The 12090-nt window shown below is 32.9% G+C and overlaps 1 protein-coding gene and 1 long non-coding RNA gene across 2 annotated transcripts in view; both read left to right on the top strand.

Moving 5' to 3' along the window:
• The window catches only part of LOC121423517, a 33679-nt gene extending 26147 nt beyond the window's left edge, over positions 1–7532 (top strand). Inside the window, exon 6 of the mRNA XM_041618868.1 lies at positions 7387–7532. Coding sequence (XP_041474802.1) covers positions 7387–7532 — 146 coding nt within the window. The remainder of the gene's footprint in view (positions 1–7386) is intronic.
• Positions 7533–8514: 982 nt separating this feature from the next.
• LOC121424414 lies at positions 8515–10925 on the top strand. The gene is made up of 3 exons (XR_005971370.1): positions 8515–8609; positions 9701–9772; positions 10857–10925. It is a non-coding gene; the product is annotated as an uncharacterized LOC121424414 (long non-coding RNA).
• The last annotated feature ends 1165 nt before the right edge of the window (positions 10926–12090 follow it).

Here is a 12090-nt window from a genome sequence, read left to right as displayed (position 1 = left end):
ATCAGATGTAAAGTAAGAAATTTATGACATCTTAAGGTTCCGTTTATTTCTCACAAAATAGTTATAAATACAATTTTATTTAGTCACATGCAAATGAGAGAATCGATGATGTCCCTGACTCACTATTTCTTTTGTTCTGTAGTGATTGAATTATAGAATATTTCAATTCTTACAGATTTGACAACAAGGTCCAACTTGAATGAACCATAACATGTTATGGTAATGGTAATTCCACATGTTCAGGGAGAAGTAAAACTTCGTTTCGCAGGACAATAAGGAGAAAATTAGAATATTTCATATAATAAAAAAAGAAATAGTGAGTGACGTCATCAGCTCCCTTATTCGTATACTGACGGGAATGTGCATATAACTGTTTTGTGAAATTAAGTAAAATTTAAAAATGTCATAACTTTCTTTTTTAAAATCCAATTTTGATGAAATGTTTAGTGTTATGCTAGTTGGGCTTATTTCTTTTTATTCAAATCAACTTTTTGTTGAAGTGGACTTCACATTACGTTCCACACTGAGAACACACCGTGGCACACACTGTGGGACATTGTGTTCTTTGCGATAAGGTCAAACTATTGCACAGTTATTGCTCTTTTCATATTATTTGATATTGTCATTATTTGTCAGAATCAACTTCCACTCAGGACGACACAACAACAACTACCACTACACTTTCTCCAACTGCCGCTGACTCTGGTAAGACAGCATTCCTCTCTCATTCTGTCTCACGTTATCCCCTTCCCTTTACTAATATAAGAACAAAAATATCATGACTTGGTATAATCATCAAATCTCAACGGCAAGTGATAATATAATAACGATTATGTAGTTTATTTGGTAACTTTTGCGTGAAAGTTTTGCAAGAACTGCAGACCTAGAAATCAAGTAATAACTTTGCGTGGAAAATATAAAGGAAATGACCCCTGCTGGAAAGAACACACCTTCACACAGTGCGATAAGAGTGTGAATATTTCACATAGTGGACTATCAAATGAAATGGTCAAATTCAAAGGTCAAGTCCACTTCGGGAAAATTTTGATTTAAATCAATAGTGAAAAATAAGACAAGCATAAGGCTAAATATTTCATCAAAATCGGATGTAAAGTCAGAAAGTTATATGATATTTTATAGTCATTTCAGAAAATGTAATTCCACATTTCACGAAATTTCATTTCACATTTCTCAAAATAGTTATATGTACAATTTAGTCAAATGACATGCAAATGAGAGAACCGATGATGTCCCTCACTCACTATTTCTTTTGTTTTGTATTGTTTGAATTATACAATATTTTATTTTTTACAGATTTTACAACAAGGTCCAACTTGAACGAACAATAGCATGGTATATAGGTTAATGGTAACTTCACATGTTTAGGGTGAAATAAAACTTCGTTACGCATGGCAATAAGGAGAAAATTAGAATATTTAATTTTATAAAATACAAAAGATATAGTGAGTGACGTCATCAGCTCCCTCATTTGCATACTGACGGGAATGTGCATAAAACTGTTTTGTGAAATTAAGTAAAATTTAAAAATGTCATAACTTTCTTTTTTTTAAACCGATTTTGATGAAATTTTCAGTGTTATGCTTGTTGGACTTTTCTCTTTTTATTCAAATCAAATTTTTGTTGAAGTGGACTTCATATTACGTTCCACACTGAGAACACACCGTGGCACACACTGTGGGACATTGTGTTCTTTGCGATAAGGTCAAACTATTGCACAGTTATTGCTCTTTTCATATTATTTGATATTGTCATTATTTGTCAGAATCAACTTCCACTCAGGACGACACAACAACAACTACCACTACACTTTCTCCAACTGCCGCTGACTCTGGTAAGACAGCATTCCTCTCTCATTCTGTCTCACGTTATCCCCTTCCCTTTACTAATATAAGAACAAAAATATCATGACTTGGTATAATCATCAAATCTCAACGGCAAGTGATAATATAATAACGATTATGTAGTTTATTTGGTAACTTTTGCGTGAAAGTTTTGCAAGAACTTCAGACCTAGAAATCAAGTAATAACTTTGCGCAGGAAAAAAAAAGGAAATGACCCCTGCTGGAAAGAACACACCTTCACACATTGCGATAACAGTGTGAATATTTCACATAGTGGACTATGAAATGAAATGGTCAAATTCAAATGTCAAGTCCACTTCGGGAAAATTTTGATTTAAATCAATAGTGAAAAATCAGACAAGCATAAAGCTAAATATTTCATGAAAATCGGATGTAAAGTCAGAAAGTTATATGATATTTTATAGTCATTTCAGAAAATGTAATTCCACATTTCACGAAATTTCATTTCACATTTCTCAAAATAGTTATATGTACAATTTAGTCAAATGACATGTAAATGAGAGAACCGATGATGTCCCTCACTCACTATTTCTTTTGTTTTGTATTGTTTGATTTATACAATATTTTATTTTTTACAGATTTTACAACAAGATCCAACTTGAATGAACCATAGCATGGTATAGGTTAATGGTAACTTCACATGTTTAGGGTGAAATAAAACTTCGTTACGCAGGGCAATAAGGAGAAAATTAGAATTTTTAATATAATAAAATACAAAAGATATAGTGAGTGACGTCATCAGCTCCCTCATTTGCATACTGACGGGAATGTGCATAAAACTGTTTTGTGAAATTAAGTAAAATTTAAAAAATGTCATAACTTTCTTTTTTTTAAACCGATTTTGATGAAATTTTCAGTGTTATGCTTGTTGGACTTTTCTCTTTTTATTCAAATAAACTTTTTGTTGAAGTGGACTTCACATTACGTTCCACACTGAGAACACACCGTGGCACACACTGTGGGACATTGTGTTCTTTGCGATAAGGTCAAACTATTGCACAGTTATTGCTCTTTTCATATTATTTGATATTATATTGTCATTATTTGTCAGAATCAACTTCCACTCAGGACGACACAACAACAACAACTACCACTACACTTTCTCCAACTGCCGCTGACTCTGGTAAGACAGCATTCCTCACTCATTCTTTCTCACGTTATCCCCTTCCCTTTACTAATATAAGAACAAAAATATCATGACTTGGTATAATCATCAAATCTCAACGGCAATTGATAATATAATAACGATTATGTTGTTTATTTGGTAACTTTTGCGTGAAAGTTTTGCAAGAACTGCAGACCTAGAAATCAAGTAATAACTTTGCGTGGAAAATATAAAGGAAATGACCCCTGCTGGATAGAAGACACCTTCACACAGTACAATCACAGTGTGAATATTTCACATAGTGGACAATGAAATGGTCAAATTTTAAAGGTCAAGTCCACCTTGGTAAAACATTGATCTGAATCAATAGTGAAAAATCAGACAAGCATAATGCTAACATTTCATCACAATCGGATGAAAAATAAGAAAGTTGTGATACTTTAAAGTTCCGCTTATTTTTCCACAAAATAGTTATATGTACAATTTAGTCAAATGACATGCAAATGAGAGAACTGATGAGTCCCTCACTCACTATTTCTTTTGTTTTGTATTGTTTGAATTATACAATATTTTATTTTTTACAGATTTTACAACAAGGTCCAACTTGAATGAACAATAGCATGGTATATAGGTTAATGGTAACTTCACATGTTTAGGGTGAAATAAAACTTCGTTACGCATGGCAATAAGGAGAAAATTAGAATATTTAATTTTATAAAATACAAAAGATATAGTGAGTGACGTCATCAGCTCCCTCATTTGCATACTGACGGGAATGTGCATATAACTGTTTTGTGAAATTAAGTAAAATTTAAAAATGTCATAACTTTCTTTTTTTTTAAACCGATTTTGATGAAATTTTCAGTGTTATGCTTGTTGGACTTTTCTCTTTTTATTCAAATCAAATTTTTGTTGAAGTGGACTTCATATTACGTTCCACACTGAGAACACACCGTGGCACACACTGTGGGACATTGTGTTCTTTGCGATAAGGTCAAACTATTGCACAGTTATTGCTCTTTTCATATTATTTGATATTGTCATTATTTGTCAGAATCAACTTCCACTCAGGACGACACAACAACAACTACCACTACACTTTCTCCAACTGCCGCTGACTCTGGTAAGACAGCATTCCTCTCTCATTCTGTCTCACGTTATCCCCTTCCCTTTACTAATATAAGAACAAAAATATCATGACTTGGTATAATCATCAAATCTCAACGGCAAGTGATAATATAATAACGATTATGTAGTTTATTTGGTAACTTTTGCGTGAAAGTTTTGCGAGACCTAGAAATCAAGTAATAACTTTACGCAGGAAAAAAAAAAGGAAATGACCCCTGCTGGAAAGAACACACCTTCACACATTGCGATAACAGTGTGAATATTTCACATAGTGGACTATGAAATGAAATGGTCAAATTCAAATGTCAAGTCCACTTCGGGAAAATTTTGATTTAAATCAATAGTGAAAAATCAGACAAGCATAAAGCTAAATATTTCATGAAAATCGGATGTAAAGTCAGAAAGTTATATGATATTTTATAGTCATTTCAGAAAATGTAATTCCACATTTCACGAAATTTCATTTCACATTTCTCAAAATAGTTATCTGTACAATTTAGTCAAATGACATGTAAATGAGAGAACCGATGATGTCCCTCACTCACTATTTCTTTTGTTTTGTATTGTTTGATTTATACAATATTTTATTTTTTACAGATTTTACAACAAGATCCAACTTGAATGAACCATAGCATGGTATAGGTTAATGGTAACTTCACATGTTTAGGGTGAAATAAAACTTCGTTACACAGGGCAATAAGGAGAAAATTAGAATTTTTAATATAATAAAATACAAAAGATATAGTGAGTGACGTCATCAGCTCCCTCATTTGCATACTGACGGGAATGTGCATAAAACTGTTTTGTGAAATTAAGTAAAATTTGAAAAATGTCATAACTTTCTTTTTTTTAAACCGATTTTGATGAAATTTTCAGTGTTATGCTTGTTGGACTTTTCTCTTTTTATTCAAATAAACTTTTTGTTGAAGTGGACTTCACATTACGTTCCACACTGAGAACACACCGTGGCACACACTGTGGGACATTGTGTTCTTTGCGATAAGGTCAAACTATTGCACAGTTATTGCTCTTTTCATATTATTTGATATTATATTGTCATTATTTGTCAGAATCAACTTCCACTCAGGACGACACAACAACAACAACTACCACTACACTTTCTCCAACTGCCGCTGACTCTGGTAAGACAGCATTCCTCTCTCATTCTGTCTCACGTTATCCCCTTCCCTTTACTAATATAAGAACAAAAATATCATGACTTGGTATAATCATCAAATCTCAACGGCAAGTGATAATATAATAACGATTATGTAGTTTATTTGGTAACTTTTGCGTGAAAGTTTTGCAAGAACTTAAGACCTAGAAATCAAGTAATAACTTTGCACAGAAAATAAGGGAATGACCCCTGCTGGAAAGAACACACCTTCACACAGTGCGATAACAGCGTGAATATTTCACATAGTGGACTATGAAATGAAATGGTCAAATTCAAAGGTCAAGTCCACTCCAGGAAAATAGTGCAAAATCAGACAAGCATAATGCTACAAATTTCTTCACAATCGGATGAAAAGTAAGAAAGTTATGCCATTTTTATTTCCGCTTATTTTTCCACAAAATAGTTATATGTACAATTTAGTCACATGCAAATGAGAGAATTGATAATGTCCCTTACTCACTATTTCTTTTGTTTTGTATTGTTTGAATTATACAATATTTTATTTTTTACAGATTTTACAACAAGGTCCAACTTGAATGAACCATAGCATGGTATAGGTTAATGGTAACTTCACATGTTTAGGGTGAAATAAAACTTCGTTACGCAGGGCAATAAGGAGAAAATTAGAATTTTTAATATAATAAAATACAAAAGATATAGTGAGTGACGTCATCAGCTCCCTCATTTGCATACTGACGGGAATGTGCATATAACTGTTTTGTGAAATTAAGTAAAATTTAAAAATGTCATAACTTTCTTTTTTTTTAAACCGATTTTGATGAAATTTTCAGTGTTATGCTTGTTGGACTTTTCTCTTTTTATTCAAATCAAATTTTTGTTGAAGTGGACTTCATATTACGTTCCACACTGAGAACACATCGTGGCACACACTGTGGGACATTGTGTTCTTTGCGATAAGGTCAAACTATTGCACAGTTATTGCTCTTTTCATATTATTTGATATTGTCATTATTTGTCAGAATCAACTTCCACTCAGGACGACACGACAACAACAACTACCACTACACTTTCTCCAACTGCCGCTGACTCTGGTAAGACAGCATTCCTCTCTCATTCTGTCTCACGTTATCCCCTTCCCTTTACTAATATAAGAACAAAAATATCATGACTTGGTATAATCATCAAATCTCAACGGCAAGTGATAATATAATAACGATTATGTAGTTTATTTGGTAACTTTTGCGTGAAAGTTTTGCAAGAACTGCAGACCTAGAAATCAAGTAATAACTTTGCGTGGAAAATATAAAGGAAATGACCCCTGCTGGATAGAAGACACCTTCACACAGTACAATCACAGTGTGAATATTTCACATAGTGGACAATGAAATGGTCAAATTTTAAAGGTCAAGTCCACCTTGGTAAAACATTGATCTGAATCAATAGTGAAAAATCAGACAAGCATAATGCTAACATTTCATCACAATCGGATGAAAAATAAGAAAGTTGTGATACTTTAAAGTTCCGCTTATTTTTCCACAAAATAGTTATATGTACAATTTAGTCAAATGACATGCAAATGAGAGAACTGATGATGTCCCTCACTCACTATTTCTTTTGTTTTGTATTGTTTGAATTATACAATATTTTATTTTTTACAGATTTTACAACAAGGTCCAACTTGAATGAACAATAGCATGGTATATAGGTTAATGGTAACTTCACATGTTTAGGGTGAAATAAAACTTCGTTACGCATGGCAATAAGGAGAAAATTAGAATATTTAATTTTATAAAATACAAAAGATATAGTGAGTGACGTCATCAGCTCCCTCATTTGCATACTGACGGGAATGTGCATATAACTGTTTTGTGAAATTAAGTAAAATTAAAAAATGTCATAACTTTCTTTTTTTTAACCGATTTTGATGAAATTTCAGTGTTATGCTTGTTGGACATTCTCTTTTTATTCAAATCAAATTTTTGTTGGAGTGGACTTCATATTACGTTCCACACTGAGAACACACCGTGGCACACACTGTGGAACATTGTGTTCTTTGCAATAAGGTCAAACTACTCTTGCACAATTATTGTTCTTTTCATATTATTTGATATTATATTGTCATTATTTGTCAGAATCAACTTACACCCAGGACGACACGACAACAACTACTACTACTCTCTCTCCAACTGCCGCTAACTCTGGTAAGACAGCATTCCTCTCTCATTCTCTCTCATGCAATCTCCTTCCCTTTACTAAGAAAAGAACAAAAATAACATGATTTGGTAGAATCATCAAATCCTTAACCCAGCGACAAGTGATAATATAATAACGATTATGTAGTTTATTTGGTAACTTTTGCGTGAAAGTTTTGCAAGAACTTCAGACTTAGAAATTAAGTAATAACTTTGCACAGAAAATAAGGAAATGACCCCTGCTGGAGAGAACACACCTTCACACAGTGCAATCACAGTGTGAATATTTCACATAGTGGACTATGAAATGAAATTGTCAAATTTAACGGTCAAGTCCACCTCAGGAAAATGTTGTTTGAATCAATAGTGAAAAATCAGACAAGCATAACACTAAATATTTCATCAAAATCGGATGTAACGTCAGAAAGTTATATGATATTTTATAGTCATTTCAGAAAATGTAATTCCACATTTCACGAAATTTCATTTCACATTTCTCAAAATAGTTATATGTACAATTTAGTCAAATGACATGCAAATGAGAGAACCGATGATGTCCCTCACTCACTATTTCTTTTGTTTTGTATTGTTTGAATTATACAATATTTTATTTTTTACAGATTTTACAACAAGGTCCAACTTGAATGAACCATAGCATGGTATAGGTTAATGGTAACTTCACATGTTTAGGGTGAAATAAAACTTCGTTACGCAGGGCAATAAGGAGAAAATTAGAATTTTTAATATAATAAAATACAAAAGATATAGTGAGTGACGTCATCAGCTCCCTCATTTGCATACTGACGGGAATGTGCATATAACTGTTTTGTGAAATTAAGTAAAATTTAAAAATGTCATAACTTTCTTTTTTTAAACCGATTTTGATGAAATTTTCAGTGTTATGCTTGTTGGACTTTTCTCTTTTTATTCAAATCAAATTTTTGTTGAAGTGGACTTCATATTACGTTCCACACTGAGAACACATCGTGGCACACACTGTGGGACATTGTGTTCTTTGCGATAAGGTCAAACTATTGCACAGTTATTGCTCTTTTCATATTATTTGATATTATATTGTCATTATTTGTCAGAATCAACTTCCACTCAGGACGACACGACAACAACAACTACCACTACACTTTCTCCAACTGCCGCTGACTCTGGTAAGACAGCATTCCTCTCTCATTCTGTCTCACGTTATCCCCTTCCCTTTACTAATATAAGAACAAAAATATCATGACTTGGTATAATCATCAAATCCTTAATCTCAACGGCAAGTGATAATATAATAACGATTATGTGTTTATTGGTAACTTTTTAGTGAAAGTTTTGCAAGAACTTAAGACGTAGAAATCAAGTAATGACTTTACGCAGGAAAAAAAAAACAAGGAAATTACCCCTGCTGGAAAGAACACACCTTCACACATTGCGATAACAGTGTGAATATTTCACATAGTGGACTATGAAATGAAATGGTCAAATTCAAATGTCAAGTCCACTTCGGGAAAATTTTGATTTAAATCAATAGTGAAAAATCAGACAAGCATAAAGCTAAATATTTCATGAAAATCGGATGTAAAGTCAGAAAGTTATATGATATTTTATAGTCATTTCCAGAAAATGTAATTCCACATTTCACGAAATTTCATTTCACATTTCTCAAAATAGTTATATGTACAATTTAGTCAAATGACATGTAAATGAGAGAACCGATGATGTCCCTCACTCACTATTTCTTTTGTTTTGTATTGTTTGATTTATACAATATTTTATTTTTTACAGATTTTACAACAAGGTCCAACTTGAATGAACCATAGCATGGTATAGGTTAATGGTAACTTCACATGTTTAGGGTGAAATAAAACTTCGTTACGCAGGGCAATAAGGAGAAAATTAGAATTTTTAATATAATAAAATACAAAAGATATAGTGAGTGACGTCATCAGCTCCCTCATTTGCATACTGACGGGAATGTGCATAAAACTGTTTTGTGAAATTAAGTAAAATTTTAAAATGTCATAACTTTCTTTTTTTTAAACCGATTTTGATGAAATTTTCAGTGTTATGCTTGTTGGACTTTTCTCTTTTTATTCAAATCAAATTTTTGTTGAAGTGGACTTCATATTACGTTCCACACTGAGAACACACCGTGGCACACACTGTGGGACATTGTGTTCTTTGCGATAAGGTCAAACTATTGCACAGTTATTGCTCTTTTCATATTATTTGATATTATATTGTCATTATTTGTCAGAATCAACTTCCACTCAGGACGACACGACAACAACAACTACCACTACACTTTCTCCAACTGCCGCTGACTCTGGTAAGACAGCATTCCTCTCTCATTCTGTCTCACGTTATCCCCTTCCCTTTACTAATATAAGAACAAAAATATCATGACTTGGTATAATCATCAAATCTCAACGGCAATTGATAATATAATAACGATTATGTAGTTTATTTGGTAACTTTTGCGTGAAAGTTTTGCAAGAACTTAAGACCTAGAAATCAAGTAATAACTTTACGCATAAAAAAAAATAAGGAAATGACCCCTGCTGGAAAGAACACACCTTCACACAGTGCGATAAGAGTGTGAATATTTCACATAGTGGACTATCAAATGAAATGGTCAAATTCAAATGTCAAGTCCACTTCGGGAAAATTTTGATTTAAATCAATAGTGAAAAATCAGACAAGCATAAAGCTAAATATTTCATCAAAATCGGATGTAAAGTCAGAAAGTTATATGATATTCTAGAGTCATTTCAGAAAATGTAATTCCACATTTCACGAAATTTCATTTCACATTTCTCAAAATAGTTATATGTACAATTTAGTCAAATGACATGCAAATGAGAGAACCGATGATGTCCCTCACTCACTATTTCTTTTGTTTTGTATTGTTTGAATTATACAATATTTTATTTTTTACAGATTTTACAAGGTCCAACTTGAATGAACCATAGCATGGTATAGGTTAATGGTAACTTCACATGTTTAGGATGAAATAAAACTTCGTTACGCAGGGCAATAAGGAGAAAATTAGAATTTTAATATAATAAAATACAAAAGATATAGTGAGTGACGTCATCAGCTCCCTCATTTGCATACTAACGGGAATGTGCATATAACTGGTTTGTGAAATTAAGTAAAATTTAAAAATGTCATAACTTTCTTTTTTTTTTAAACCGATTTTGATGAAATTTTCAGTGTTATGCTTGTTAGACTTTTCTCTTTTCATTCAAATCAAATTTTTGTTGAAGTGGACTTCATATTACGTTCCACACTGAGAACACACCGTGGCACATACTGTGGGACATTGTGTTGTTTGCAATAAGGTCTCACTACCCTTGCACAATTATGGCTCTTTTCACATCATTTGATATTATATTGTCATTATTTGTCAGAATCAACTTTCATCCAGGACGACACGACAACAACTACTACAACACTCTCTAACACTGCCACTGACACTGGTAAGAAAGCATTCCTCTCTCATTCTCTGTCGTATGCACTTCTCCCCTTTCCCTAATGAAATAATACGTTGTAAAACTCTGGTGTTGATTTAACACTGGAGTTTTTGCAGTGTAAAAATAAGGCAATTCGGTATCACTCAAGGGCAAGTACTGATAATGACTGTTTAGATATGTTATGCTTGACAATGAAATGAAATGACTATTTTGCCCAAAAAAACTCTAGGTCTAGAAATCAAGTAATGGGTATAGATGCATACATGTGAAAATGTGAAAAATAATTGAATGGCCGTTGCTGGAAACAACACAGTTTCATTGTGATCACACACTCTAAAAAATGAAGTGCTAATTTAGCTCTTACAGAGCGTGTATAGTGACTGCACTTCGGAGTGCTGATTTGTCTAGTTCAAATTTGAACTGGACAAATCAGCATTCCGAAGTGCAGTCATTATACACGTTCTTTAAGAGCTAAATTAGCACTTCATTTTTTAGAGTGCAGTGTTTTCACATTTTCGTCTATTTGAAAACATACACACGTTTAAAATGCTCAAATTCAACAGTGTGAGGATATTATTACACTGAGGACACCTCGACAATGGGACTGTTCACAGCGTGTTCACATTGGGGACCATTAGAAAATATACACACTGTAAAATGCGCAAATTCAACAGTGTGACCATATGTTCACTTTCGTCAACTGAAACCCTATTATTTTAGTTACTTTATTCAAATGATATGAGTTAACGTATTTTGGTTTGAATTGTTTCTGCATTAAAATCAATTTCAGACGAAGAGATCACCACGGAAGGATCCACTAATCCACAATTTTCTCCTGCTCGTAAGTATAACTTATAAAGTCATGAATGTAAAGGGAATTAAGATGATGTACGGCTCGCGGTTCAATGCCAATTTGTCCAATGACCAAATCGGCTACTGTCATTGGTCAACCATCAGTTCGTCCACTATGCACAGGGTCTTATTGCCAATTCGTTCACTCACAATTTCTTACCGGTTAGTCCAATAGCCATTTTGTCCATATAGCAGTTGTTCTCATTGGACTAATATAAGTGTTAATTTGGCGAAATTAATGAAAGAAAACGGGTACTAGACCAACTGCTATCCAAAAATGTCCCTTGTGTGTGTTTATTTGAAAATTAATTTATTGTAA

The sequence above is a fragment of the Lytechinus variegatus genome, chromosome 11, assembly GCF_018143015.1.
Source record: "Lytechinus variegatus isolate NC3 chromosome 11, Lvar_3.0, whole genome shotgun sequence".
In the NCBI taxonomy this organism is placed as follows: Eukaryota; Metazoa; Echinodermata; class Echinoidea; order Temnopleuroida; family Toxopneustidae; genus Lytechinus; species Lytechinus variegatus.
Note: the sequence above shows the minus strand (reverse complement) of the source record. Positions and strands in the feature narration are given on the sequence as shown.